This window comes from Sitophilus oryzae, unplaced genomic scaffold (genome assembly GCF_002938485.1).
Source record: "Sitophilus oryzae breed Bouriz unplaced genomic scaffold, Soryzae_2.0 scaffold_1146_pilon_pilon, whole genome shotgun sequence".
In the NCBI taxonomy this organism is placed as follows: domain Eukaryota; kingdom Metazoa; phylum Arthropoda; class Insecta; order Coleoptera; family Curculionidae; genus Sitophilus; species Sitophilus oryzae.
Genome location: NW_022145778.1, coordinates 964,509 through 992,468, shown reverse-complemented (window position 1 = coordinate 992,468; position 27,960 = coordinate 964,509). Strand labels below are relative to the sequence as shown.

General features: G+C 30.9%; 2 protein-coding genes across 2 annotated transcripts in view; one reads left to right on the top strand and one right to left on the bottom strand.

Moving 5' to 3' along the window:
* LOC115886970 (vitamin K-dependent protein C-like) overlaps nt 1–27,960 on the top strand; it is a 136,579-nt gene that overhangs the window by 56,036 nt on the left and 52,583 nt on the right. The window lies entirely within an intron of this gene.
* On the bottom strand, nt 61–27,242 carry LOC115886952. Its single transcript, XM_030906282.1, has 7 exons — nt 26,941–27,242; nt 15,072–15,306; nt 9,093–9,231; nt 8,949–9,006; nt 8,028–8,255; nt 2,680–3,152; nt 61–907 (listed from the first exon to the last, which is right to left on the bottom strand). Exons 2-7 carry the CDS (start codon nt 15,226–15,228, stop codon nt 685–687), a joined length of 1,278 nt encoding a protein of 425 aa, XP_030762142.1. The 5' UTR covers nt 15,229–15,306; nt 26,941–27,242; the 3' UTR covers nt 61–684.

Genomic DNA, 27,960 nt, shown 5'->3' with positions numbered 1-27,960 from the left:
AAGGATTTTTTTGGAGAAATAGATTGTTGTAATCAACATATTTTCAAAAATAGTTGTTAGTGTGTCAGATTAAGTAATATTAAATACGGCATCGATATATTAAGGTTAATATACAAGGAGTGGTCAAAATATTCGACGAAATATTGAAATTAATGGGAGAGACAAAATTTGGAAGGAAAGCAAATTCTCGAAGCTAAGCAAGTCTCTGCTAATAAAAAATCCATTCTACGCAGACTTTTTTGAGGATACTCTATATGTTTGTGCCTTTATTTTTACAAAAAGACCAAATTCAAGACTCTCCTCCAAATGAAACCTTTGATATTTAGAAAAATCATGAAATAGGTTTATAGTAAATCTTCACATAATTGGCAACATGAAACTGTATGTTTTGATGAAAAAAAATTGCTATACCTATTACACGATATGTAGTCCATTTAAACTTTTTTAACCCTTTTATAGTGAATATAAAGGGTAGATAGTTTATTTTTAAAGTTAACATTGTAAGACACTCTAAAGTTTCAGTATGTTATTGTTACAATAACCTTAGCTAAATTGTTTTACTATAAATGATTTAAGTCATTTTTAAATCAACTCGTCTAAAATAATCGTTGAACCACATCAAACACAGTTTTCTTACTAGAAAAAGAAATTGACGCGGACTGTCAGCACGACCGTCTCTGTCCATCACGCCATTTCGTAGTGCTTCTGCACCATGACGTCACTGCCTTTGGCGATGGCCAGTGGCGTACTGCCAGGCGGCGGCGGCGGGGGTATGACGTGATAGTTCCTAGGAGACTGCTCGTACGGTCCTGACTGGGACGAGTGCTGGATCTGAAGTCCTTTGTACTGTTGGTAGTGCCCCATCGGCTGGGTGCTGCGATGCTGCTGACTGGTCAGCTCCCCATTGCTGAAACCAAAAAAAAATGCTATTTAGTTTGTCAATGAGACTCTATTTAAATTAACAGAAGACTTCAGACATCTTGAATTAATTTAGGCAACAGAAAAAAACACTCAGAGAAAAATTTTGACAGACCAGAAAATGACAGACCATAACTGTCACTTTCATGTATCTTGCTCGACATACTTTATTCAAAGGATATTCAATTATATTCGTGATTATTCAAAAAAGCCTGCTATTTGTATTTTGTTTACTTATTTTTCTACGGTTTGGCGTTATTATATTAATTATGCTAAATATGGAATGAAGCTATCTATTGAGTCCTATAAAAATAATTATTTTTGAATAAAACTTTTAAGGAAGGAATCTAATATATTATTTATATGGGGTGATTCATACGGCGATGGCACGTTAGACATTTATGGAGAACCGGTGATAGAATTTTTTTGAAAATTTGGATTTTTACTTGCTTTAAGTCACCTGCTCCATCTATCTAAAATATTGTCAGCATTACAATGTTGCCGCATGATTTGAAAAGTGGTAGCATCTTTCGTATTTTAAATGGAACACCCGGTATATTATTACATTTTTGGAAACTACTTTCATATCTCATAATTTTTCTATCATACTAGCCTATATACCTATCTCTAAAAATTTTTGAGATAATAAATAAAACATATGTAAAATTGACAGAAACATGATCTTGTATAATTATTGGTAAAATCATGAATTGAACATTTTAAAAGATGAAATTTAGGTTATGAGTTAACGAAAGTCTACCGGGTGGCCTCTCAAAAGTGGCTCACCCCCTAAAACTTTTTTATATTTTCAAATAAAAAAACGAGATTTGGTATTATTGGTTAGGATATAACATAAATTAGAATTGATTGATATATTCAATTGTTTTTGGTCACTTCCTGTTTTACCGGAAATCACTACAACTTTTGATTTTTAAATGGCAACGTCGGTATATTTCTACTTTATTCGATAGAAAATTACACTCTGAATAGAATGATATATCATATGTCAACTTTTGACATTTTCGCATATGGTTTATTTGAAATTGTAACATACGGTTTCATATGGACAATAATTTGACTCGAAATACCAAGTGTGTAGTACTAAATTATTCGTAAAAAAGGTGTTTCATAACATACCAAATCACGTTTTTTTATCTATAAAAATAAAAAAGTTATAGGGGTGAACCACTTTCGAGACGCATCCGGTATATATTCGATCTCTCTAAATCAAATCATTAGATATTACACAGGGAGAGCCAAAAAAATATTTATTTCCGTTTCTTATAAAATTTCTGAAATCTTTATTTTAAACGACTAATATTTTAAAAGACTAATAAAATAACTTTTCAACTACATGTCATATTCCTATACCTAAACTTTCCGGTTTTTTAAGTAGAGCTATTTAAAAATTTGTACTGCAGTACGAGAGTAAGATGCTACCACTTTTAATATAAAGTGGCAACATTGTAATGCGGAAAATAATTCAAATAAACAAAAATCCAAGTTTTAAAAAAATCAAATATTTTTTACAAAAAATTGAAATGATGTGGATTTCTGAGTTTATTTTATGTTATTTATTATTATTCTACAAATGGTTTTGTTTAGAAGTAGTAAATCTAGAAGGATGATAGAAATGATCAAAATCAAAAGTAAAATTTAATCAAAATTAACTTTTTTTGTAAACAAAATACTTAACAAGTATAATAAACTTCACAAGCACGCTTCGTTACTCACAAGTACCATAACCTCTACGCTACTGACCTGTACAACGGCACCCCATCCTTAACCCCACTACTATACATCCTAAGCCCCACATTTGGCGAATACGACACCTGTTGCTCGTAACCCATACCACCCGCTTGGTGATGGTACTGATGCTTCGGAGAACCATACACCCCCGTACCACCCGAGTACGTTTTCACCATGTTCGCCCCGTAATGGTTATAATTAAGGTACTGCTTGGCAACGGGTACCGGTGGTGAGTTGCTAGGCTGGTTGCTGTACATAGGTACGATGGCTTGGTATTGCAAGGCTGTAGGGTAGGCGGCCGTTGGTGGACAGGGTGCGAGCTGGACGTTGGTGCTGCCCGGGATAACGTAGTTGGGGTTGGTGTAGGTGGCCTGTCGGTATATTATTTGTTGAACGGGTGGAAGAGGCGGCGGTTGAAGCGGTGGTGGTGGATCTTGGTGAGGTGGGGGGAGGCCGTACGATTGGTGGATGACGTTTTGAGATACCTTGAACAAACACAGGTTAAATTAGGGCGTGTTTATATCACAATAAAACGATTACTAGGTCTATATACTACATTAGTATGATAATATGGGACAGGGTCCTTATTTATGTTTATAATGCTTTAAAAGATTTTTTTATTTTAATAATATTGGTTAATTCTTCTTTGAGATACCTTGAACAAACACAGGTCAAAATAGGGTGTGTGTATTTAACAATAAAACGATTACTAGGTCTAAACTACATCAGTATGATAAAATGCCAAAATGGGACAGGGTCGTTATTTATGTTTATATTGCTTTTAAGATTTTTTTCTTTTAATAATATTGGTTAATTCTTCTTTAAGATACCTTGAACAAACACAGGTAAAATAAGGCGTGTTTATTTCACAATAAAACGATTACTAGGTCTTTACTACTACTTTTACTAATCATATTATAGTTCATACCAAATAAACTTTTAGTCACGTGATTAAGCTTGACCGGCACAGCGTTGCTCCCTTTTATATATTTTCTTTTAATCAAAATATTTTAAGAAACAAAAATAAATTAATTATAAATATAGTTATATTACAGTAGGTAGTTTATAATTAAACAGTTATTATTTACATCAACAAAACTCACTTCTTAACAGCACTTAAGGGACATAAAGGGCCATCATTGCCGCTTTTCCTTTCAAAATATTCTAATAAAGCTGCGATGAGTTTTTTACGGCTATTAAGTTATCTTGGACACTTCGCACTAAAAGAGGTTCTAAAAAGAACGATGAAAGGTTTGCTAGTGAATATTTTCAAGCTTATAAAGTATCACAACACTATTTATTTAAACTAAAAACTCATAATACAAAACTAAAGTGTCAAAACGAATGACAATGTGAGGAAATAAATTAATAAATGCGGCAACTTGACATTTTTTACAGCACAACTACAATCTGAATCCCCAGCACGAAATTTAAATTCCAGTCAGTCAGCACTGCGCCAAATATATCCATGGATGGCAACAATGAATTTAAAAATCGCGCCCTTGATTACGTAACTGAAAGTTAAATTGATATGAAATATAGTTAATTCTTCTTCCTTTTAAGTTATTTTTACCTTAAGCTTGTAGAGGGGTATATTCTAATAAAGTAAGTAGTCGGTCTCCACTTTTTCGTCATCTTTTTAATTTAAACAAAAAAAAATGAAAAATGAAAAAAGAATGGACGCTTTCTTAAAAAAAATAATAATATCTACTTAGCCATCTTGAAAACCTGGCAAAATTAGATATTCATTTATCATATTTCCTTAGTATCTTTTGGAGTTTTTAAGAAAAAACTTTATAAATGAGTGTCTCAAATTTAATGGTTCAAAAACTACTTAGTTTTTCTCATTAAGCGTGAAACATGCGAAGCAGAAACTATGATAAGAGTGTAGTTAGGTCGTAACTGGTATATCTACTCCCTCGTTAGTTGATAAGATATAATTAGGAAAAGTAGATAAAATTTTATGGTTTGTGAAAAGTCGATCAAATTATGCTGCAATATTATTTTATTAGAATCTACCAACGGGGCTAACAATGCGTCTATAAAAATAACATTTTACACCATTATGGGAAATTTTACTTAATTTTAGAATATCTCATTTTCACATAAGTATGTGTGAAAAGTGAGTTAAAGAGTGTTCGTTATAATATGTAGTACATGTCTCAAATAGTTTTTGTTCTTTACAGCTTTCGAAGATGGGTTAATACATATCCCCTGCCTTATGCTTTTATTGGTTAGGTAAATTGTATTAGTAAAGATAATATTCGGCAATATCCATGTACTACTTTGAATAAGAAGACTAAGGAAGGAGCATAATGCTATCCATGTATTCATGCATGGTGGGCGGAAAAACCACCATAAAAGCACTCTAGGGTGGGGATCCTTGACAGTTCTGTTTGACGATTCATTTGACACATTTGAATTTGATTTGAAATTTTGTGGATTTTTCAGTCTTTACGGAGCTTATTTTATGTTATTTATTATTTATTCTACTACTGATAGTTGTATAAAGGTAGTAAATCTAGATGGAAATTGTGGCAGAACTTAAATTAACAGTGACACTATCGCAATTTATCGAAAAAGATTCTAAAATAGTTGGTTGTGTAGCGTGCGGTAGATCTCGGCAAAAATTGAGTGAAATAATGGAACAACTTTTCGCTAGTAAGTGACTATAATATAATATACATACGTGTAGTAAACCGATCATTTATGAAATTCACTTAAGTTAACTAAATTATATATTTTTCTTGCATTTTAGCTTTTATTTATTACTTGTCAAAGATTAGATGTCAAAGAATTTAGATACGTTAATTTGACTTACCTGCTTCAGTAGCGTATCGGATGTTTGTGTTAATAAATACTTATTATAACTTATCTATTTTTATTAGAATTATATATTTTTCTAACAATTTTAATAACTACCAACATTTATTCACAACGTAAAATAAAACAACAAATTATTGAGTCTACCCCACGTCTACCCTACATCATAGTTTTACATTTTTTAAATAAAATTAGAACGACACTGATAAACCGGAATTTAACTCGGCCATATTTGAGGCCCATCGCGGTGTACCTAAGATTTTTGATATGCTCCTTCCTTAGTCTTTTTATTCAAAGATGTACTAGTAAAGAGACACTACAAGTTTGAAGTCCGTGAAGTCTAATCCTAGTGGCTTTTTACAAAAGTTTCTAAAAGTAATATTATAATTAAATTATAATTATACAATATTATAATAAATGTTATACTTTTACTATTAATCATTTTTTATAATAGTTGAATTTCTTTATTAAATTCATAATAATTGTTTTTTTATATTTTATGAGTATGATTTCATTTATTTTGCCTAATAATACATCACGCACTGAAAACTTAATAAAAGTTTTAATCAGTCTGTTTGGTTGATACGTACCTATAATTAAATATGTATGAATATATTTACAGGTATCTAATTTTTCAGAATGATTAATTATATTATTATCTTATCGCATGCTATAGTTTCATGTCGCTACGTTTTTTCCTATAAAGCTTACCATTAACATTAGGTATATTGTATTTAAAGCTACAAAAGCTATACTGTAATTATTTTAACGATTTACTTAGGAGTAAGTTATAACTGTTGCGTTTAAAGATAATCAATAGTGGTTAAAAGTAATATAGTCATAGATAAACATTATTTTGATTTTCTGATATTACATGTTCTTCGTACATTTTGAAAACTACAATTTTTCAAGTGATCATATATATTAATTTTGACTTTTAGGCTAAATGACTTCATGGATAGACAGTTTGTTGCTCTAAAATTGAAAAATTTTAAATGTAAAATTTTTGACAGCCTCATTCATTTCAGCCCCAGTCATTTTTTGAAATATACCATATTAAAACTTGACTAAAACACTAAATTGTTTTTAATGAATGTTCGAGATCAATTATTATTAAATAAGTTAAAATCTGTTAGTTAAAAGAAAACACAAGAACAATAATAATTATGCCCTCTTAAAACTAAAAAATATAATACCATACCATACAATACGTATTTACAATATACAATATCGTGCTGGCAACTGTTACTTTTGGGTCGGCATTTACATGTGTGGAAGTAAATCGCATAGAAATCTTATTAAGTCGGAGTGAGAGAAATGCGACCGACCGACGCGACGGTTTGCTGTTGCGGCGTTGCCGACATGCCTTTCCCTATCAAGTAAAGTAAAATCACGATCGCAAACCGCTTATTTTTAAAAGATTTTTTTTTCAAGAGATAACTAGATAAAATCATTAGACATGTTTCTGAGCATCTGAAATGGAATTATAAGGATATCGTTAAGGTGTAATTTTTTTTATAACGAGAAAACGTCAGTAATCGCGATAATTTTAAAACTCAACTTTGTAACACATAACAGGCCATAACTCAAGAACCACTTGAGATATTGAAACTTTTTTTTATTTTCAAGATCGGATATTTTACAATATGTTTGCATAAGAAAAATTCGATAAGGTTGTTTTTTCCATTCAAAAATTGTAAACAATCCATCCATTTACTTTTAGAGCAGAGCAATTTTCAGCAATCGTGTAATTTTTTTATTGATAAAGATTTTCACATACTGTCTACAAAGAAAATACAGCAGAAATATTAACAAAGTTCTTGAAAAATCTACAATCTATTATTTCTAATAGATTTCGAGATATCGATTTTTGAATTCAGAGTTAATAGCGCGACTAGTATCGAACACCCACTCAATTCCACTTATTTTTACCAAAAATGCAAGTGTTTCTAGCTTGCACTTAAAAAAAATCAAGCTATAGGGAAAATTACAACGACTCGTTAATAAATAAACAAATTAAGTATCACGAGACGTAATTAAATCGTGAAGCTGAACGCATGACGTAAACCTTTCTCTAGAACTTTAAGTACTGACACTGACAGAGGTATTATTTGGGTCGACCGGCAACTGCGACAAATCTGCTATATCCCCATCCACGTCTCTAGCGATGTGCACAGTTAGTTTAGTACACGCTCGGTTTATTTCATACGTTTGGCAACGTGTTTACAGTTCTCTCTTTGTTCAGTACATTATAAACGCATTGTACTCTTCTTACTTACGGAAATCTCGACCCAAGACTAACTTTTGCCAGCCCTTAGTATATATTGAATGTTTAATTAATACGTACAAATTTAATTTGTATCGCTTGTATATAGTTTAGTTAATAAATTATTGAAATAAAAAAAGTGGAAAAAATAAAATGCTAACTCTGCGCAAGAAAAATGAGATACTGGGAAATTGGTATCTACAGATTCTAAACTTATTAAGGTGACATTTACAGAAAATTTAAAACGATTTCAAAAGATGTTTTGCAGTACCTGTACGATATATCCTTTGCCATCATTGACCAATCGCGTTCCTTCTAGTCCCTGGGGAACTACCGCTTCTCCTTTTCTACTGGGACCTCTTCTAGCGGGCGATCTCTTCGGCGTGCCACTTTGGGATCCCGATGTAGTTGATGCCGTTTCCCATTCCTTCAACAAGTCACGCAAACGCATTCTTTCCGCCATTTTTTCATTTTCTGACTCCGAATTGTAGTCAGGACCCTGCCAAATACGTAAGACAAAATACATTGACCGGCAGGAAACACAAACACCTCAAAATTTTTATGTAATTTTGTTTTAGTGTGCCGATTTTCTTAACAATTTGTAGATAAATTATTTGAGTTTTGTATCCTGTTTTCAAATTAATAGTCAAAGTTCACGTTACGAAGGAAAACAAAATATTGCTATTTTGGCGAATGTTTGAAACCCCCTGTGGAATGGCACTGTGGCAAAGTAAGGATTTGAAAGACCATTTGGGTGTATCTCTTCTAGATAGTTGATTTTTTTATTCAAGTCAATAGCTTTATTTCTTTTGGAGATAGTCATTTGAAGAAGACAGTAACAAATTACAACAATTTTAGAATTAGAAGCATGCCTTTGCCTTTAGTCCTTATCAACATCAACACATTTATAAAATAGTGTTTATGGTTTTTATAATGTCACTGTCATTGAAACGTCATAATGTCATTGTTACGGATACCGTGAGTCCTTAAATGAAAACACAGACTAGTGTATTCTTCAAAGTCATATAATGTAGCTACAAACTGCTCAAAATATCATCCAAGTCGACCCACTACAACAAAATTTATTGAAATCTAAAAAGCATAAAAATTTTAAGGTGTCCAAATAAATTAATCACGATTTAAAAAAAACATAAATACTTTTAAAATAAATGAATTCAATGTTTCTACTCACATTCTCTATTTTTTCGTCTAACATTTTGAAAAAATCCTGTTGACTAGTGGAGATCTCCCTGAAATTGGATAAAAATCGACTTTGTAAAATAGTTAAAAAAAAGTTTAATGAAGTTTCAAAGAACTTTGAGAAACTGAAACTTACGTTTGTGCTAATAATGGCCCACCGAAAGGTTTGATTTTAATTGTTTTCTTCGCATCGCAGTCTTCTAGATTTTCTTTATTGTACTCGGGCTCATTTTCTATGCCGTCTTCTTCTTCAGATTCGGCCTTCTCCGGAGTCACTAGAACGTTGGTTTACCGTTAATATTTTTTTTGTTCATTATACAGGGTGAGTTTCCTACGATGTTCTCTATGGGTATCTCGGAAACTACTGGAGATAGAGAGTCGGTTAAATGGGGAAAGAATTGCAGTTTTGTGAGGTCATAAATATGCACCTTTTAGATTTTTGAAAAAGTTCATGGCTTACTAGATATTTCGAAAAAAACAAATTTTGGCTATTTTAAAAATTGTCTCTAATTCCATTATAATCTATTTTAGATAAAAAGTTTTCAGATAAAAGTTGTAGATAATTACATCTCTAATGAGTTTTTGTTCTCCGATTTTTTCTAAAGCCTGTCATTTTTGACATATTACACAAACATATGTTTTTTTTAAATGGAAACCATAGTTGGCCATGACTTCATAAAAAGCGCCATGTTTTTAAGGCGGGCGGCCACTGCGAGCGAAACTAAACTAAGCCAAGCGAAGATAAGATTTGTAAAAATCAGTTCCCATACTTTTAAAGGCGAGCGGCCACTGCGAGCGTAACAAACTCAGCTAAGAATATGAAAACAAACGGTAATTAAATGGGAACTCCATTAGGAACGATTTTCGCTCAGTAGTCAGCTAAGTTTTCGTATTGTATTTCTGCTATCATAGAACTAATCGCTGCGAAAAATTCGCTGAAACCTGTCACGAACTAAAACGAGCGGAACTAAACTACGATTCGAATCTTCGTTCATATATTTTCGTTTTGTTTCGCTCAAGTAGCCGCTGTCGCATTAAAAAGTATTGAAGCTGATTTTTACAAATCTTATCTTCGCTTAGTTTAGTTTCGCTCGCAGTGGCCGCCCGCCTTTAAATGCATCAGCGGCCACTTGAGCGAAACTAAACGAAAATATATGAACGAAGATTCAAATCGTAGTTTAGTTTCGCTCGTTTTAGTTCGTGACAGGTTCCACCGAATTTTTCGCAGCGATTAGTTCTATGACAGCAGAGATACAATACGAAAACGTAGCTAACTACTGAGCGAAAATCGTTCCCAATGGCCGATGAAACTTATTTTCGTTTAGTTACCGTTTGTTTTTATATCCTTAGCTTAGTTTAGTTACGCTCGCAGTGGCCGCCTGCCTAGCTTTTCAGCGATATAAGCTATAATATGTTTTTTTTTAATAATTACTGAGTTATAGCCAATTCTTATGTTTCTTGCCTAATTTCACTTAGTTGGCATGGTATTCTTATTTTGTTATGATTTATAACTTATAAAAAGACAGAATATGTTATTAAACGGTTCTTTACAATTTACATTACATAAACTAAAATTTAAAAAAATAATATCACTGTATACACTTTAAGTTATTTTAGAAAATGTTCAAAAAATCCGCCATTGTTTTGGGTATATAAATGCAACTTTTTAAAACTGAATTACTACCTATTCTCACAGAACGACCGGTCGACTTAAATTAACTTCTCCCGTACCGTCTCTTCGAGTGACTCTCTTAATTGATAAGCTCTTGTAAACCTTGTTAACCATACCGCTTAAAAAAATTTAAAATGGATAGGTCAGGTGGTCGAGGAAACCCATGCAATTGGTCTACCTCTTCCTATCCCTGAGATTGCATAATTATGATATAAATAATTTTGTTAACAGTTCTGTCATTATGGCGGGAGGGGGGGGTGTCATAATGAAAGTCATGCTGGAACCAGTCTATTGATGCGCGAGTATAAATTTAACTTTTCTAACATGTCTTGAAAACCATTCTCTTAAAAACGTAAGTAATGTTCACTGGTCAACGTATCCTCGAAAATGTATGGCCAAGAAAAGTTTAACCAACAATCCTACACGCTTTTCTTCATTTGCAAAATTCATATTTACAATTTTTGTTTATTTTATGATACAAACTTTAGATGTGACAGTTTCACATTTCTGAGAGCAACGACGATTGAGCGCTTATAGCTTATATCGCTAAAAAGCTTAAAAAATGGCGCTTTTTATGAAGTCATGGCAAACTATGGTTTTCATTTAAAAAAAACATATGTTTGTCTCATATGTCAAAAATGACAGACTTTAGAAAAAAACGGAGGACACAATCTCATTAAGGATGTGATTATCTACAACTTTTATCTGAAAACTTTTTGGCTAAAATAGATTATAATGGAATTAGAGACAATTTTTAAAATAGCCGAAATTTGATTTTTTCGAAATATCTAGTAAACCATGAAATTTTTCAAAAATCTGAAAGGCGCATATTTATGACCCCACAAACTGCAATACATATTTAACCGACTCTCTATCTCCAGTAGTTTCCGAGATACCCATAGAGAACATAACTTTTTATTTTGTAATCCGATTTTGAAGATTATGGTATCAGGTGGTATCAGTGTGAAGATAAATTTATTGGCCTTATTTTTTATTATTTTAATGGCTTATATTCTTCTGTTAGGCGGGTTTATACCGGGGTATCAAAACGTTGTTTTTTGCAATAAATTCAAAACATCCTGTGGAAAAAATGAGGCGGGCATTTTAGATAAAAAACACTCCCCTGTAATCTTAGATGTATTCCTAACATTTCATTTTTTGAAGTATCTCATTATCTCTCTTCTTTCATGATCATTTTTAAGTAAGGTGTTGATTTCAGAGATTGATTTATTAACAAAAACAATAATTTTATAATAATTTTAATAGCGTGTATGTCCACCTCTCGCAGCAATAACAGCTCGAGGTCTTCATCTTACCGAATGAATAATGTAGTTATTCTTTCTTCACCTGTAGCTTGATGAATATCAAGCTATAGATCAAGAAAACCCTTTTCAACAGCTAAGGGTAGCATTAACGGAGGAATCTCCATTATGTCATAGCTCTTGTAAAGTTTGTGGTGGAATAGGATGACGATGAACAGCTCTTTTAAGTTCATCGCACAAATGTTCGATAAAGTCAGGAACATTTAAAGAAAACATGAAAAACAAGACAACAAGTAATCTTGAATGTCTTGTAAGCTATAAAAATATAAATATTGATTAGATTTGTTTATTTATTATTGATCTGTTTTAATATTGGACCTGCAAATTTTACTTGAGCTGTCTAACGAGTTTAACAGTTTATTAATAAAGTACTTCAATATTAAACTCCATTGAAAAGAAGAAGCAAACGTAAAAGCAGACATTAAAAATGCATAAAAGATAAATTTTATAATAGAGGTATTGAAATTTAGAAAACGTCAACATTTGACGTTTCTAGTATTTTACCAAACCGATGTTTTTCAGGAACCGCTCTTTACCGTAGTTTACCGGTCTGGTTCGCCTGGTTTTGCAACGGAATACAACCTTAGTATTCGGAGGATTATATATAACTGACACAACGGTTAGAGACTCCGCGTCGCACTTAATTAAATTGTATAAATTAGAAAGAAAAAAGTATAAATTAGAAAGAAAAAAAAACATAATATGACGATATGCTTTTTTTTAAAAGTCAGTTTTATATAAATCCCTTTTTACTTATAATAACTCACATATACCAGATCATTTTCATTATTAAACGCGCATTTTATTGTGAAATGTCAAAATCAGGCGACGTCAACCTAACAATGCGCGATTGTTCTGAATTTCACGATCATTTAGTTCCAACAATTCTTTAGCTTCGTATGTGGATACTCGTTCCGATTTTACTTTACTTCATTAAAAGTCAAATTTTAATTGGAGTTCACAAACATTTTCGTGAATATTTTTTCCTGAAGCTACAAGTTGAATTTTTTTATATTCTATTTTTGTTGACTGTATTTTAACTTAAACAATGCCTTGTGTATGGTATATACAGGGTGGTCCAGTGTTCCAAAAAGCTGTATATTTTTTAGCTTACTAGATTGTCGTTTTTATTAGAGTGGTTTTTAAAATATAACCATTTCTATGTTAATATTTCTAAGATATCAAAAGATTTAAATTTTTTAATATTTTTTTTAGAATTCACAAATTCCAATTAAAACAAATTTTTCGTGTATTTTTATACGATTTACGGGATTCTTCGATGGTGGCGGCATTCACGGAGATTGCACCAAGCTTATAGATTATGGCATTACATACATATATACATACTTTTTTTGGAACGGGTATATCATGCAAAAATTCATTGAATAAAAAATATACAGCTATATTATTATATACAGGGACCGGCAATCGTGCGTCGGGCATCTGTAGCTCCCAGAATAAAAAAAATGTGAATTTTGTTTAAATTTTTTTGTATATAGTGTTTTTTCAAACTGTTTAACGGTTTCGCAGATATTTGCGGTTTTATATTTCATAATCATTTTCTATAGTAAATTTTTATCCAAGCCATCCAATGATTTTTCTCTCGTATTTTACCGTTGAAAGAGCCATAAGAAATAATATTGTCTGTATCTGCAATACCATTAAAAATGTTGAAATACTTTAAATACAAAAAATGTTCATTTTTTAACTCTCCATATTTAACTCACAGATATTTATAGCAAAGTAAGTATAGACAATCTGAAGTAAATACCTAATATAAGGTTTGTTCCAACCAGCATTTCGGGATCGTTTTGAAATCGTACTCGAATCGGTTTTCTTGTACTTTGTTAGCATGCGCGGACTTTGAATAGTTTAGTGACGGTGCAAAAAGTATCAACGTTGGAACGTTTTTTGGATTGTTTTCGGCACTGTCAAAAGTGTGAAGCGTGCGTGTATCGATCGGTTTTTTCTTTTTGTTTAGAATTTCATAACATAACCCTATTATTTTTGTTTGCAATTGGCAATAATAATAATTATTATTCTTGAAATGGAGAATCAGAATCCAGTAATTGTTGGTAAGTGTTGTTTCAACTGCATACTCACTAACTCACTTACCTATCCTCTCTTTTATGACCCGGTTATGCGTAGTTTCCTGTTATTTCATTGCAGTGGTAGAATCTTTGAACATTATTCTATAAATAAAAAATTAATTAAAATTTCCGAACGATTTACTCCACACAAACTCACAAGCAAAAGTATAACGCACACGTATTCGAATTCGCAAAAAATAACCAAGACAGAAGCATCAGCAATCCTTGCCAATATGCTTTAATGCGCACCTCAACCCAAACAGTTCTCAATTTGGACCATGTACCGAAATTACCGTTCTGAAATCGTAACTAAACGATCCCAAGGTAGGTTGGTACGCAAATAGGATCGTCCGATAACCGTCAAATCTCGGTTGGAGCACATTTGAATTACTGCGCACGAGCGTGATCGTTCGGTGACGGTTCTGCGGCGGGTTGGAACAAACCTATAGTTTTGATTTCAGAACAGTTCTTGTATTTGTAATAATTTTCTTAAGGAAGGTTAAAAAAAAAATATTTATTTATTAATATCTCTAAAATGATCGAAATATATTTACTCATATCTTAGAATTATGTAAAGTGACCTGAAAGGAAGCCAAAAATGCAATAATATACAGGGCGTTCCATTAAAAAAAATCATCCCGATTCACTCAAACTATTTTGAGCCACCCTATAAAAGTTAAAATATTTTCCTGAAATACATCCTCGTACATACTTTAGGTTTGCACTGAAAAAAATTCTCAAGTTTTTTATTCCAGGAGATACATGCCTGACGCACTATGCCGAACCCTGTATTTGTAAAACTGAATTTATTGGTCACCTTCTTGGTATCTATTATGGTTCCTGAGTTTAGTCAGTCTAGAGTTTAGAACACTCTGATATGCCATTTCGTAAATTATTTTTTTGTACACTTTTTAATGTTATTTTCTCTGTTTTCCTTCCTATTCAACACGCTTTCATTAAGTTTAGCACGACTTCATTAAGGGAGCGCCTTAGAATTCTAGGCGACTTTTGTGTACCGAGGTGTACTTTACCGGACTTTTTCGACGAACTCTGCTTTGTTTTCGACTTCCTCGGGTAAATGTTGATTTTGCTGTGGCCACAGCCCATTCTGGCTGCGGTCTTTCGCCCGGCTACGCTGCTCCTGGATATTACATTATTTCCGATGATGCAGGCGGAGCGCACTGGCATTACCCATCGGGGGGTTCACTCTTACCGACCGCATCCTAACAGCGAACAGGGTCGTTGACGGACAAACCAACCCCGCATCTGAAACAAAAAAATAAATTCAAAAAATCGAGTGTGTTTAATAATATTAGATATACAGGGTGGTCCGAATTTTATTCGGGAAACTTCGGCAATATTCTGCTGGTAGAAATAAGTAAAAAATATATCAAAGTATACAGGGTGGCGCACCTCATTCGCCTCGGTTGATTATACGAAAACGGAAAGATGTAGAAACAAAAATTTTTATGGGTATATGTAGAGGAATAATGTGCATAATTTAAAATTATTTTCAAATGTACAGGGTGTGTCAGAACTCAGAACTAAGATCCATACCAAAGTTATATTTTTTCTTATGGAATACCCGGTATTTTATATCGTTTTTTGATTGTTGGGCATAAAATAAGGCATTCATTATAAGGGTTTAATATGTTTAAATGCTTTGGGTTTTGAGATATTTAAAGATATTTAAATATGCATGCTTTAATAAAAAAAAAATGTCAACACCCTGTACATTACTTTTTAAAGTTAATTCTTGTGCTGACTTTGAAGCCAGAGAAATAAACTTTACTAAAAAAATGTATTACTTTCTTAAATGTATACAGGGGTATCAAAAATTGCTGGTCTGTTTTAAATATTTATTTTACATAAAAACTTCGTTATTTTAAATTCAACACTAAAATAAGTCGAAGCAGATTTAATTGCTCTTTCAAACTATACTAGGGTTTCCTATACCTATCTGGCTCAGATTTTGAATAAAAAGCGATTTTTCAATAAAATGGCAATCAAGATGGCTGGTGTCGCCATGGCAATTTGCTAGTAACAGTTAGTAGCTATTTTCAAAAATCGACATTAGTTTATTGACATTATTTAAATTTATAACAGTTTTCTTTTATTTAATTTACCTACCATAGTTTAATAAGTAAGTATTTATAATTTTATCAAGAAAAATGAAGAAGGCTTTGATTTATATTACGATGACTTATAATTAATGGTAAATGAAAATAATTACATAATGGATTTTCTCTAAAAGAACCAATTAAGGCAAATTCATTTTCTTCACTTCCAACGACAGGTTTCTGCCTAATAGGTTTTTCATATACATATCAGCTCTGCGAAATAGGAGAAGTAATTTTACAAAGGAACACTTGTCAAGAAAATTCCTATTCGGATATCTTTGAGCATAAACCCTTCATGCCAACAAGCCTCACAAAAGCACTAGTAACATATCCATTTCTTCTGCCAGCAAATATACTCCTTTATTTTTCTTGATAAAATAATAAATAATTACTTATTAACCCTCGTATTAACCTTATTTTAGGTAAATTAAATAAAAATAACCTGTTATAAATGTAAATAAGGTCCAAAACTAAAGTCGATTTTGAAAATATATAGATACTAAATGTCACTAGAAAATTGCCATGGCGACAACAGCCATCTTGAGTACAATTTTATTAAAAAAATGCTTTTTAATCAAAATCTGAGCCAGATAGGTATAGAAAACCCTAATATAGTTTGAAAGAGCATTTAAATCTGCTTAGATTTATTTTAAAAAATAGAGGGTGTTGCATTTGAAATAACGAAGTTTTTATGTAAAATAAATATCTAAAATTAACCAGCAATTTTTGGTACCCCTGTATACATTTAAGGAAGCAATCATTTTTTTTTGTAAAGTTTATTTCTCTGGCTTGAAAGTCAGCACAAGAATTAATTCTGAAAAGTAATGTACAAGGCATATGGTAATTTATACCATGCATATTTAAATATCTTTAAATATCTCAAAAACCAAAGCTTTTAGACATATTAAACCCTTATAATAAATGCCTTATTTTATGCCCAGGAATCCAAAAATGAAATGAAATACCGGGTGATCCATAAGAAAAAATATATAACTTTAGTATAGATCTTAGTTCTGACACACCCTGTACATTTCAAAATAATTTTAAATTATGCCACATTGCCTTCCCACATATACTCATAAAATATTTTGTTTCTACATCTTTCCGGTTTCGTATAATCAACCGAGGCGAATGAGTTGCGCCACCCTGTATATAGTCTATAAAATGAATAACTTTGAATTTTGACCGTTATTTTTTACCAACATGGCAAATATAAAATCCCTCTATCCAAAAAGTTACTGATATTCTTTAAAATGAGTGCCGGAGCGAATCAGATAGGTAACTCTTTTTACTTTCGTGAAATAGAAAAAGAAAATAACAAAACAAGTTACAGTTCAATGCGAAACTTATGCGAAATGTCATAATTGACAAAAGTAAAATGTCATCAGCCTTTCACATTTCTAAATATCAGACCAATGCCGTCTCTAATAGAACAGCCTCGGAGCGAGATTTATGACGTCACGCTGGTTAGATACCACGGATTAATAAATATGTTGTAGAATACATGGAAAACATAATTATTCCTCGTATTTTTGGTTTGTACTTTAAAACTGATATAGTTTACATGAAATATACATAATATACAGTTAATAAATACAATATATATACCTATTTATAGTAATAAATACTTAGGCAAATAAACTATGAACCATACAAATGCAGCAAATATTTTACAATATACCTACAAATAATGAATAGGTAGATAAGATAATGGGTAAAATGTAAAATATATTTTAGATTTTGGGGTTTGAAAATCGATCTAATTTAATAAAAAACATTCAATATCTACTAATTGTGATGTATTATTATTTGCATTCACAAAATTTATATGTATATTTTGCAAGCATTAAGGTTCGAAAAATTATATTTGCAAATAATACAATATCCTAGACAAAAAGGCGTCAGCGATGGCTATGAAATAAAGATCGCTGTCATTTTATATGTAAAATTATTCTAAAATTTTTGATTTTCTTGGGATTTAGGTTCGGGAAAAGCACTGATTAAATTTTCATTTGGTTTTTCATTATTTTTTTTGGTTTAAAAAAAACGTTATAGCCTAAAATATATAAAATAAATAAAAAAATAAACGTTTATAGCCTTCATCAGTGTTGTGTCATATGAAAAAAATAGTGTCGAATATAATCCAAAAAATTACATATACGAGGAATAATAAATATGTTTTCCGTGTATTCTACAACCTCTAACTAGGGTGACGTCATACATCTCGCTCAGAGGCTGTTCTATTAGAGACGGCATTGCATCAGCATGGCCGCAAGTTACTATCCTAATAAAATTTACACTAGAAAAGCCCGCGGGAACTGTCAAATTCAAAGTTATTCGTTTCACAGACTATATAAATAAGTAAAAGTTCGTATAAATTTATTTCCTAAAATGGCTACGTTTCGGAGATACAGGGTGTAGAAGTTTCATTTTTATTTAGATGTTTCGAAAAATAATTTCTGATCTAATATCGGTATTTGAGTGAAAATCGGAGTTTTTTGACATGGGAAATTTGATTTCAATGTCAATATCACTTCTGCTGATAGGGGCACAACCTACATATTTTTAACTGGTTTGAAGAGTAATAACTTTTCGTCCGTATCTGTATAAAAACTATATTTTTATGTCAAAAAGGACATTTTTACGACAAAAGGTAAACATCGCTACGAGTAATGGTTCTCGAGATATTTTGAATCGAAATTTTCAATACCTGTCACCATCACCATTGACATAAATTAAGCATGTTGATTAAATAGTTATTAGACTGAAAACACAAATTTGAAATGTTTTTGTGCCAAAAATTCAACACAAACTGAAACTTTTTTTCAAAGAAAAATTTGTGATTAATTTAAGTAAACAAAACATTCCCAAATTTCCCAAAACTATCTACCCAACATTTTTATTTTTTGTCAATAATGACATGTATTGACTACTTGTAATCGCAAAACATTTTCCGATGCACGTCATCAATCATATCGACATTGACATTAAAATAAAACCACTAAATCATCACAATACACCAAAACACTTTTACTTTAATTATAAACTTGACGAGTTTATAATCATCTGCTGATGATGCTAACATGGTTAGCGAAACGCGCGTCCGGTGTAAAAGTAAAAGTGTTTTGGTGTATTGTGGTGATTTAGTGTTTTTATTTTGCTGTGTAACACCAAAGGTTTCAACCCTCAACTGTAATTGACATTAAAGTCTATAAACCTGACTAAATAAAATATTGGCAAAAATGTTTAAATTTGTTGTATAATTTAAGATACCGAGCAGCTCTTCATTTTACTTTATAGAGCAAATGATTGTAACAGATATTTTATTTAGATTAAAGCTGCAAAAATTAGTTTAAACCAAATTTTTTTATCGCTATGTTGGTCACATTGAGTCGTGTTCAGCAATGTTGTCCTTTATTATTTGACAATTATTATCTTAATGTCAGTCATTATTTTGTATAATCAGAGGTTTATCGTGTTGTTATTGAATCTTTGTGAGCCATTCTCGTTTTTTGCTTATTTTCGTAGTTTTTTTTTTAAATGCACTTTTAAGCACAAACAGTTCTTTTAAGAACTAAATTTTCGAGTTTTTGTATTGCATTTCTTGAAATTGTGTGTTGAAAATATGCCGAAGCATTTAAACTTTAACTCTATGATTTAAACAGTCGAAACAAGAGCTTGTAGCTTCTATGATAAACAGTTTTAACGAGAACGTGATAATAAAGGTCCTTTATTACCCTTGACTGGAGTCAGAGAAGTAAGTTTGATTGATAAGCACATTATACCACTTTCAAAGTTAGTTTTTATTAAATTCTGTGATTATTAGTTTATGCATTAATAGCACCCTCTTACGTGTTATTACTACTTATGGCGTTGTAAGACGTACATCAATAAATAAATAACCCATATAAACGCTTAGAATATCTTGATAATGGACTAGTTTTTGCCAATATGTAATAAGTAAAATAAGGTATAAAACAAATAAATCAATTAATTGAGGAGCTTAGAATAAAAGGGGCCCAAGTGACTTTTTGTTCTAAATGGACATAAGCACAGATTTAAATACTTTAGATACCAATTTATTTAGTATAAAAGGAAATAAAGCAAATTCTACACTCTACTCCACTTAGTGCCACTGTAGAATTTACTTAATTCCATTTTATACCAAATAAACTGGCGTAAAACGTAAAACTCTTTTAAAAAGTGATATAATAATTATTATTGTTTGTCAATTTTAAATTAAGATTCATCTCATAAATCCATCACAATCTGGCGGCGTTGTCGCCATCGCTTGTCACTCAAAGTTTATCACGTGCATCGGAAATTGTTTTGCGATTACTATATACAGGGTGTCCCAGGCTGACCGTGCATTAGAAGTTTCTCGAGATCCACAATATCTAGATCGGAGATTTTTTGCACATCATTGTTTTACAATCTGATCTATCCATTAAACATATTTTCAATATGGCAGCACTTCCGGAAATACCGGAAGTTGACAGCAACTTTTATTTTAAATGGGTGCCCCCATTTTTTATTACATACTTAAATTCTCTGTAAAATTCTATGTATACTGATGTTAAACACTCTATACCTACCATTAACCGTTTTTGAGAAAAAAATATTTTAAAATTTTTTGATGTCAAAATTACCTATCAAAAAAAATTGTATAGCCTAAAAGTCAAACTTAGTGATTACCACAACCACTATGACCTAAAGAGAAGACGATGTCGCTATCTATTTCAAAAATTAAATTGTTCAAATGTCATATAATAATGGCGGTAGCTGTCAAGGAATTGAGCGATTAAAAAATTATCATAAATCATTTTTTTCAAATGGAAACCCACTTTTTTCGTTTCACTAATGAAAAGGTTTTTCAATTCGTTATTTTTAGCTATACATGTTCTTATACCTAAAATAAATCGTTTTTAAGTTATTTAAGATTTAATTTGAAAATGTAAATTTTTCTTGATTTTATATCTAGCTTCCTTTGACATTAAGTGTCAAACGGTCAGAGAATTTATTTCCATCTGTCAGAAAACGAATTATTTGAATTTCCAATATTATAAATACTGCCTGCCCCCCCCCCTTAAGAGTTTAAAAAGTGTATTTATAAAAATATATCTCGTATTTTCACTCTTTAGTGATATATATGTCTTGAGTGATATCTAATAGTTGATATTATTAATAATATTCCGCCGTATGATCGAAAAAAAAACAGCGCAAAGTTGGCTCGGAAATGATGCTGCTTTTTGAACAAAGTGTCATAATATGGAATGGTTTCATATTATTATTGTTCATCTATTGTTTTACATCACTTGATATTTAAAGTCATAGGCTACTGGTTAAAATCAAGGAAAATATACGCTTTAAAACTAAATCTTAAATAACTTAAAAACTATTTATTTTAGGTATAGGAACATGTATATGGAATGGTTTCATATTATTATTGTTCATCTATTGTTTTACATCACTTGACATTTAAAGTCATAGGCTACTGGTTAAAATCAAGGAAAATATACGCTTTAAAACTAAATCTTAAATAACTTAAAAACGATTTATTTTAGGTATAGGAACATGTATAGTCAAAAAGTAACGAATTGAAAAGCCTTTTCACTAGTGAAATAAAAAAAGTGGGTTTCCATTTGATAAAAATGAAAATATGATAATTTAAATCTCTTAATTCTATGACAGCTGCGGCCATTATTATATGACATTCGAACTATTTAATAATAATAATAATAATAGCCCCGTATATAGCGTTTGACGCCTTGGGAGTAGCAAGGTACAGCTTGCCATACTAGAGCCGTTCGGTATACAAGGAAGGTAATGTGGCTAGCACTACGCTTTAACTACCTATTATTACCTCAGGATTGTGGATCCCAAGTACTCATTTAAGGCTGAGTCGACCTAGGTACCCAAACTATTTTTATTTTAATAAAAATAGTCGGCTGATGAAATGCCGGGTGTGGGATTCGGACCCACTACCTTGAGATTGGTAGACGAAAGCCTGTACCTCTACGCCCCGGGCACCTATCATTCGAACAATTTAATTTTTGAAACAGATAGCCACATGTTTTCTCTTTATGCACAGAGACTGTGGTAATCACTAAATTTGACGTTTAGACTATACATATATTTTTGACAGGCAGTTTTTTTCGTTCAAAAATTTTAAATATTTTTTTTCTCAAAACCCGTCAATCTAACATTGACGGGTTTTGAGAAGTTTTTAGAAGAGATTAGAGTGGTTAGGATCAAAATTCATAAAATTTTACAGAGAATTTAAGTATGTAATAAAAAATGGGGGCACCCATTTAAAATAAGAAAGTTGCTGTCAACTTCCGGTATTTCCGGACGTGCCGCCATATTGAAAATATTTTTAATCGATAGATCCCGTTGTGAAACTATGAAGTGCAAAAAATCTCCGAGCTAGATATTGTAGTTCTCCAGAAACTTCTAATGCAAGCTCAGCCTGGGACACCCTGTATATCTTGAGAACGGTTGCTCGTAGCGATTTTTGCCAAGAGACATTTTTTACGTAAAAAGTCACAGAAATGTATATTTTTTTCACTCAGCAGTTTTATACAGGTACGGACAAAAAGTTATTAGCCTACGAAACAGTTAAAACACATGTAGGTGGCGCCCACTACAAATAGGAGTCATATTGACATCAATCAAATTTCTCATGTCCAAAAACTACCGGACACCAACTTTCATCTTAATATTGACGTTACTTTCCAAATTGTAGAATATTGAGTATTGTAAGAATATGCTACCGAAGTTTTCGGAATACAGTTCGGACCACCCTGTATAATTATATTTAAATTATTATTATAACTTTGTATATCTACCATATAATCAAAAAAACATAGCGTCAAAGACGGCTGGGGAATGACAATCGATAATAATTTAGACTTGAGCTCGCTAAAATTCGATTGGAATTTCTCAGCCGTCTTTGACGCCTTTTTTTCCTATTATTGGGATCGTATATTTTTATTTGTACTAAATGGGATTTCAGTAGAATTTCTTGTTACACGGCTAATCTCCGAACATTAAAACGTTAAATATTGATCAGTACTTAACGACTTTATGGTGTAATGTGAAGGAATAATCGTAAACCTTGAGGAAACATGATATCGCTTAATTGTGTGCGAGCCCACGGGTGTTATTGGCATTGAGCTATAAAATCGATTCTCGTAATAACCGAGAACCCGCCGGAATTATCGCAAATTTAATTAAACGTTATTAGGGGAAGAATTATTTATAAATTAGGGTTTTTATTAAAGGATATGTCTGAACGAAATATGCCAGACAAATAATGTAAATAGTCAAAACCTATTGTGCGAAACGAAGGTACGTAAGATATACCAAACCGGAAGTAAACAGAACTTATTTATTAAAATAGATATTAACAAAGATCATATACCGGGTGCGTCTCAAAAGTGGCTCACTCCTATAACTTTTTTATTTTTTTAGTTAAAAAAAACGAGATGTGGTATGTTAGTATATGGCATAAATTAAGTTTGATTGACGTATTCAATTGTTTTCGGTCACTTCCTGTTTCACCTGAAATGGCTACAACTTTTTATTTTTAAATGGCACCCTTGATATTTTTTTACTTTATTCGATAGAAAATGACATTCTGAATAGAATGACATATCATATTTATGTCAACTTTTGATATTCTCGCTTAATATAAATCATATTTTAAATTTCAATCTAGAGTGCGATGGCTATGTTAACAACACTAATTGTTAATCAAGGAGCCTTGGAAAAATAGATTTGATCGTTTAATGTTTTTGTCTTGTCCTGGCCGGTTAAAAGATGTTCAAATCGTATTTTTAATCATATCTTAAATTTTTCAAATGAAACGAGGGTGGCTCATTAATATATTTGGAAAAAACACACTTGGTATTTCGAATCAAATTTTCGTTATGAACCTCATGTTATAATTTCAAATAAACCATATTCGAAAATGCCAAAAGTTAACATATGATATGTCATTCTATTCAGAATGTTATTTTCTATCGAATAAGGTAAAAGAAAACCGAGGGTGGCCATTTAAAAATCAAAAGTTATTGTAGTCTTTGCCGGTGAAACAGGAAGTGACCGAAAACAATTGAATACGTCAGACAATCCTAATTTATATCATATACTAACATACCAAATCTCTTTTTTTATCTAAAAAAATAAAAAAGGGGTGAGTCACTCTATTATAGGGTGAGCCACTTTTTAGACCCGGTATACTCTGTTTTACGACTCTATCTATTTATAGTTGTAGTCAATTCTTTATACCACCGGCGGTAATTTAACCAATTTGTAAAAATAAAACCTAGTAATTCGTATACTGTGTTTTTTCTTAAAAATATTAATAAATGCATATTTTTTTAATAAATAGCCACACCGATAACATTTATTGAAAAAATATTTTATTGATGTAACTTCTATAAAAATATATTAACGTTGATTTATTCTGTTATGATACGTGTGTCAATACATCAATAACAGCCCTTTTTGACCTTTACAGTTTTTTTTTATTATTCTATTTATATTAGGCAGAAGTTTCAACGTTTTGAGATGTGTCGTAATTTCAACAGAAGTTTAAGTTTGTAAAGCTTTTTGTGGAAACTTATTTTTCTACATAAAATCTTAAACTAAAAAGGTTAAACTTAACTATAACTTTATAAAAAAGATAATATTATATTTTGATGGCAACGAAGATTTATTTTTCTTTTCAACTTTTTACAACCGTAAAAAGCAAGTTATAATTTTTTAATATACGATTCACGTTTTATTATCTTGTATAAAAATTAAAAATTTTATCGTTTGTTTTAATTATAAATATATTACATAAAGTAATAAATATTATATAGAACAGTTATGTTAATATATATGAATAGTTATGTTTATTAAAAAATGTTTTATTTTAGAGAAAAAAAAAATTGTGTTACCTAGTACATCTTTTGCTTAAACTTAGTTATATTTTGATTGTTTGAAAAGTAATCTAATATATACAGAGTGGTCTGAACTGTATTTCGGAAACTTTGGCAACATATTCTGCAGATAAAAATAAGTAAAAAAGTTCGTATAAATGCATGTCCTACAATTTAAACTTAACGAGTAAAATTTTAACTTAAACGAGTTAAAAAAAAGAGTAAAGTTAAACTTAACTATAACTTCATAAAAAAGGTAATATTATATTTTGATGGCAACAAAGATTTATTTTTCATTCAACTTTTTACAACCGTAAAAAGCTAGTTATAATTTTTTAATATACGATTCACGTTTTATTATCTTGTCTAAAAATTAAAAATTTAACCGTTTGTTTCAATTATAAATAATTGAAATTAATAATTTATAAATTAATTACATAAAATAATAAATTGAATAGTTATAAATTATGTTTATTAAAAAAAGTTTTATTTTAGAGCAAAAAAAATGTATTAGAAAAAAAAATGTAGACGAAAAGTTCTAAACCGTTAAAACATATGTAGGTGGCGCCCTCTACAAATAGGAGTCATATAAACATCAAAATCAAACTTCTCATGTCAAAAAACTCCCAGGGACCAATTTTAAATTGAATGGTGATGTTATTTCAGAAATTATTTAGAAAAAATCGAAATAAAAATGACACTTCTACACTCTCTATCTTCGAAAGTAAGCATTTTAAGACAAATATTTATACGAACTTTTTTAGTTATTTCGTCCCATTGCTGCCAAAAGTCACTAACTTACTTTTTATTATTTCCGAGAAAAATGCGTCTAAAGATGAATTGCATTGCATAAAGATGTTATAGTTAGTAACTATTCGGTATTAAAATAAAACATAAATAGCCAGAAATCGTAGTTAATGACTTTTGCAATCGATTCTCCGCTTCAAAACATAGTTAGTGATTGAATTTGGTTGTTCGGAAAAATGTTAGTTAGTGACTTTTGGCAGCAATAGGACGATTTTTATCTGCACAATATGTTGCCGAAGTTTCCGGAATACAATTTGGAAACACCCTGTATAAAAATCATATGTCACAGTTTCAGTTACTATATTCCTTCTAAACGGCTTGACCGATTTTGATGAAATTTTATATATGTATATTAAGTAGGTTTGGGAATACGTTGTTATCTATTTTTATACCCCAGACTTTTTAATTTTTTTTGGTCAAAATTTTTATTTTTGTTTTTTTTATAATGTGGCATTAAAAAATACAAACAACCCAAAATTTTCACCCTTCTGCCATCAACCTCTATTTTAATAGCGATATTAGTAGGTAATTCAATAATTTTAACCCCACAAAAAATATTTGTATTGCAAATTAACGTTTGCCAGGTCAGCTAGTTTTAAATAATACTTACTAACATGCAAATAATTATTTACAACTTAGTAAAATTTGTGCAATAAAAAATAACAAAAAAGTAATATTAATGCTGATTTACCTATAAAAAAGTAAAGATTTAGAAAAATATTGTTAAAAATATATAGAAAGATACTTATATCTGAATTATTTTATGTTAATAGTTAATATATTATGTTAATTATAATTTAAAAAACACATATATCTATTAAAGTATGTTGCACAAAGACATGTAAATCATAATTAGTTCTATTATGATAAGAGAGTATATAAAATATTTTCATAATATTCTGTTATAAACAGAAATGTTTTTCTGTATATTATAATATGTCTTGTATAATTTGTTTTGACGAAAGGTTTTGACATTAATGGAAATTATCAATATACGTTTTTTTTAATTTGCTCAGGTTATAACTTAATATTATCGGATTCACCTTTTATAATTTTCTTCATATATTTCTATTGACACAAAATCTCCAAAAAAACTCAATCATGTAGACGTAATTCCTATAAAAATTGTCCCAGTTTTTCTATTTGACTGATATTAATCCACACTGACACTGTAACCAAAATATTCCTTTTCCAAAATTCAATAACCGTAACCAGATATTGTTATCACCGTAACCTACACTGGCACAGATACTTGACACGTTTTATGCTTCGCTTTTTTAATATAAAAAATGCGATAATACTATCGATAAAATTATTATTATTTTTCTGGCTGTTCACGCTGACGTCGAACGTTGACGTACGCCAAGAGTCGCCAAATCGGACTGGTCTTTCAATCCGATAAACGAAGAGGTTTCGGCTAAAGTCGGAATGGTTCGGGCGGAGGAACGATCGATCTTAGACCGTGAATGTAAAATAGATATGTTTCTTGAAGGAAATTTTGAAGCTTTTTTATAAAATTTGCCATTTTTAAAGCAGAAGGATATTTAAAGGGAATTATATGTCTAACTTAAATTTCGGTTTATCAGTGCCGTTCTAATTTTATTAATCTAGGGTAGACTTAATAATTTGTTGGTTTTATCAATAAATGTTTTTAGTTATTAAAATTGTCAAAATAATTTTTTTCTAATAAAAATAGAGTTATAAGAAGTTTTAATAATTATTTAAGAACAAACATATCCGATGCGCTACTGAAACCTCAAAGTCAAACTAATTCTAATTATTTTTGCCAAGTGGTAAATAAAAGCGAAAATGTAAGATAGATATACAGGGTCCGGCAATAGTGCGTCGAGCATCTGTAGTTCCTAGCATAAAAAGCTTGGGAATTTTGTTTTCAGGAAAATATTTCAACTTCTCTATGATGGCTCAAAAAAGTGTGAGTGGATCGGGATAATTTTTTTAAATAGAACCCACTGTATATTATTGCATTTTTGTCTTCCTTTCAGTAGTAAATAGAGAGTATTCAGAGTAAATATATTTCTATAGTTTCAGAGATATTAATAAAT

What these genes read in the sequence shown, in the direction of transcription:
- LOC115886952 (XM_030906282.1), bottom strand. Translation starts at nt 15,228, where the DNA reads ATGCCAGTGCGCTCCGCCTGCATCATCGGAAATAATGTAATATCCAGG. An exon ending in GGGCCATTATTAGCACAAAC is followed by an intron (nt 9,007 to 9,092) that starts GTAAGTTTCAGT and finishes ATCCAATTTCAG; the next exon opens with GGAGATCTCCACTAGTCAAC. An exon ending in GATGGGGTGCCGTTGTACAG is followed by an intron (nt 908 to 2,679) that starts GTCAGTAGCGTA and finishes TTTTGGTTTCAG; the next exon opens with CAATGGGGAGCTGACCAGTC.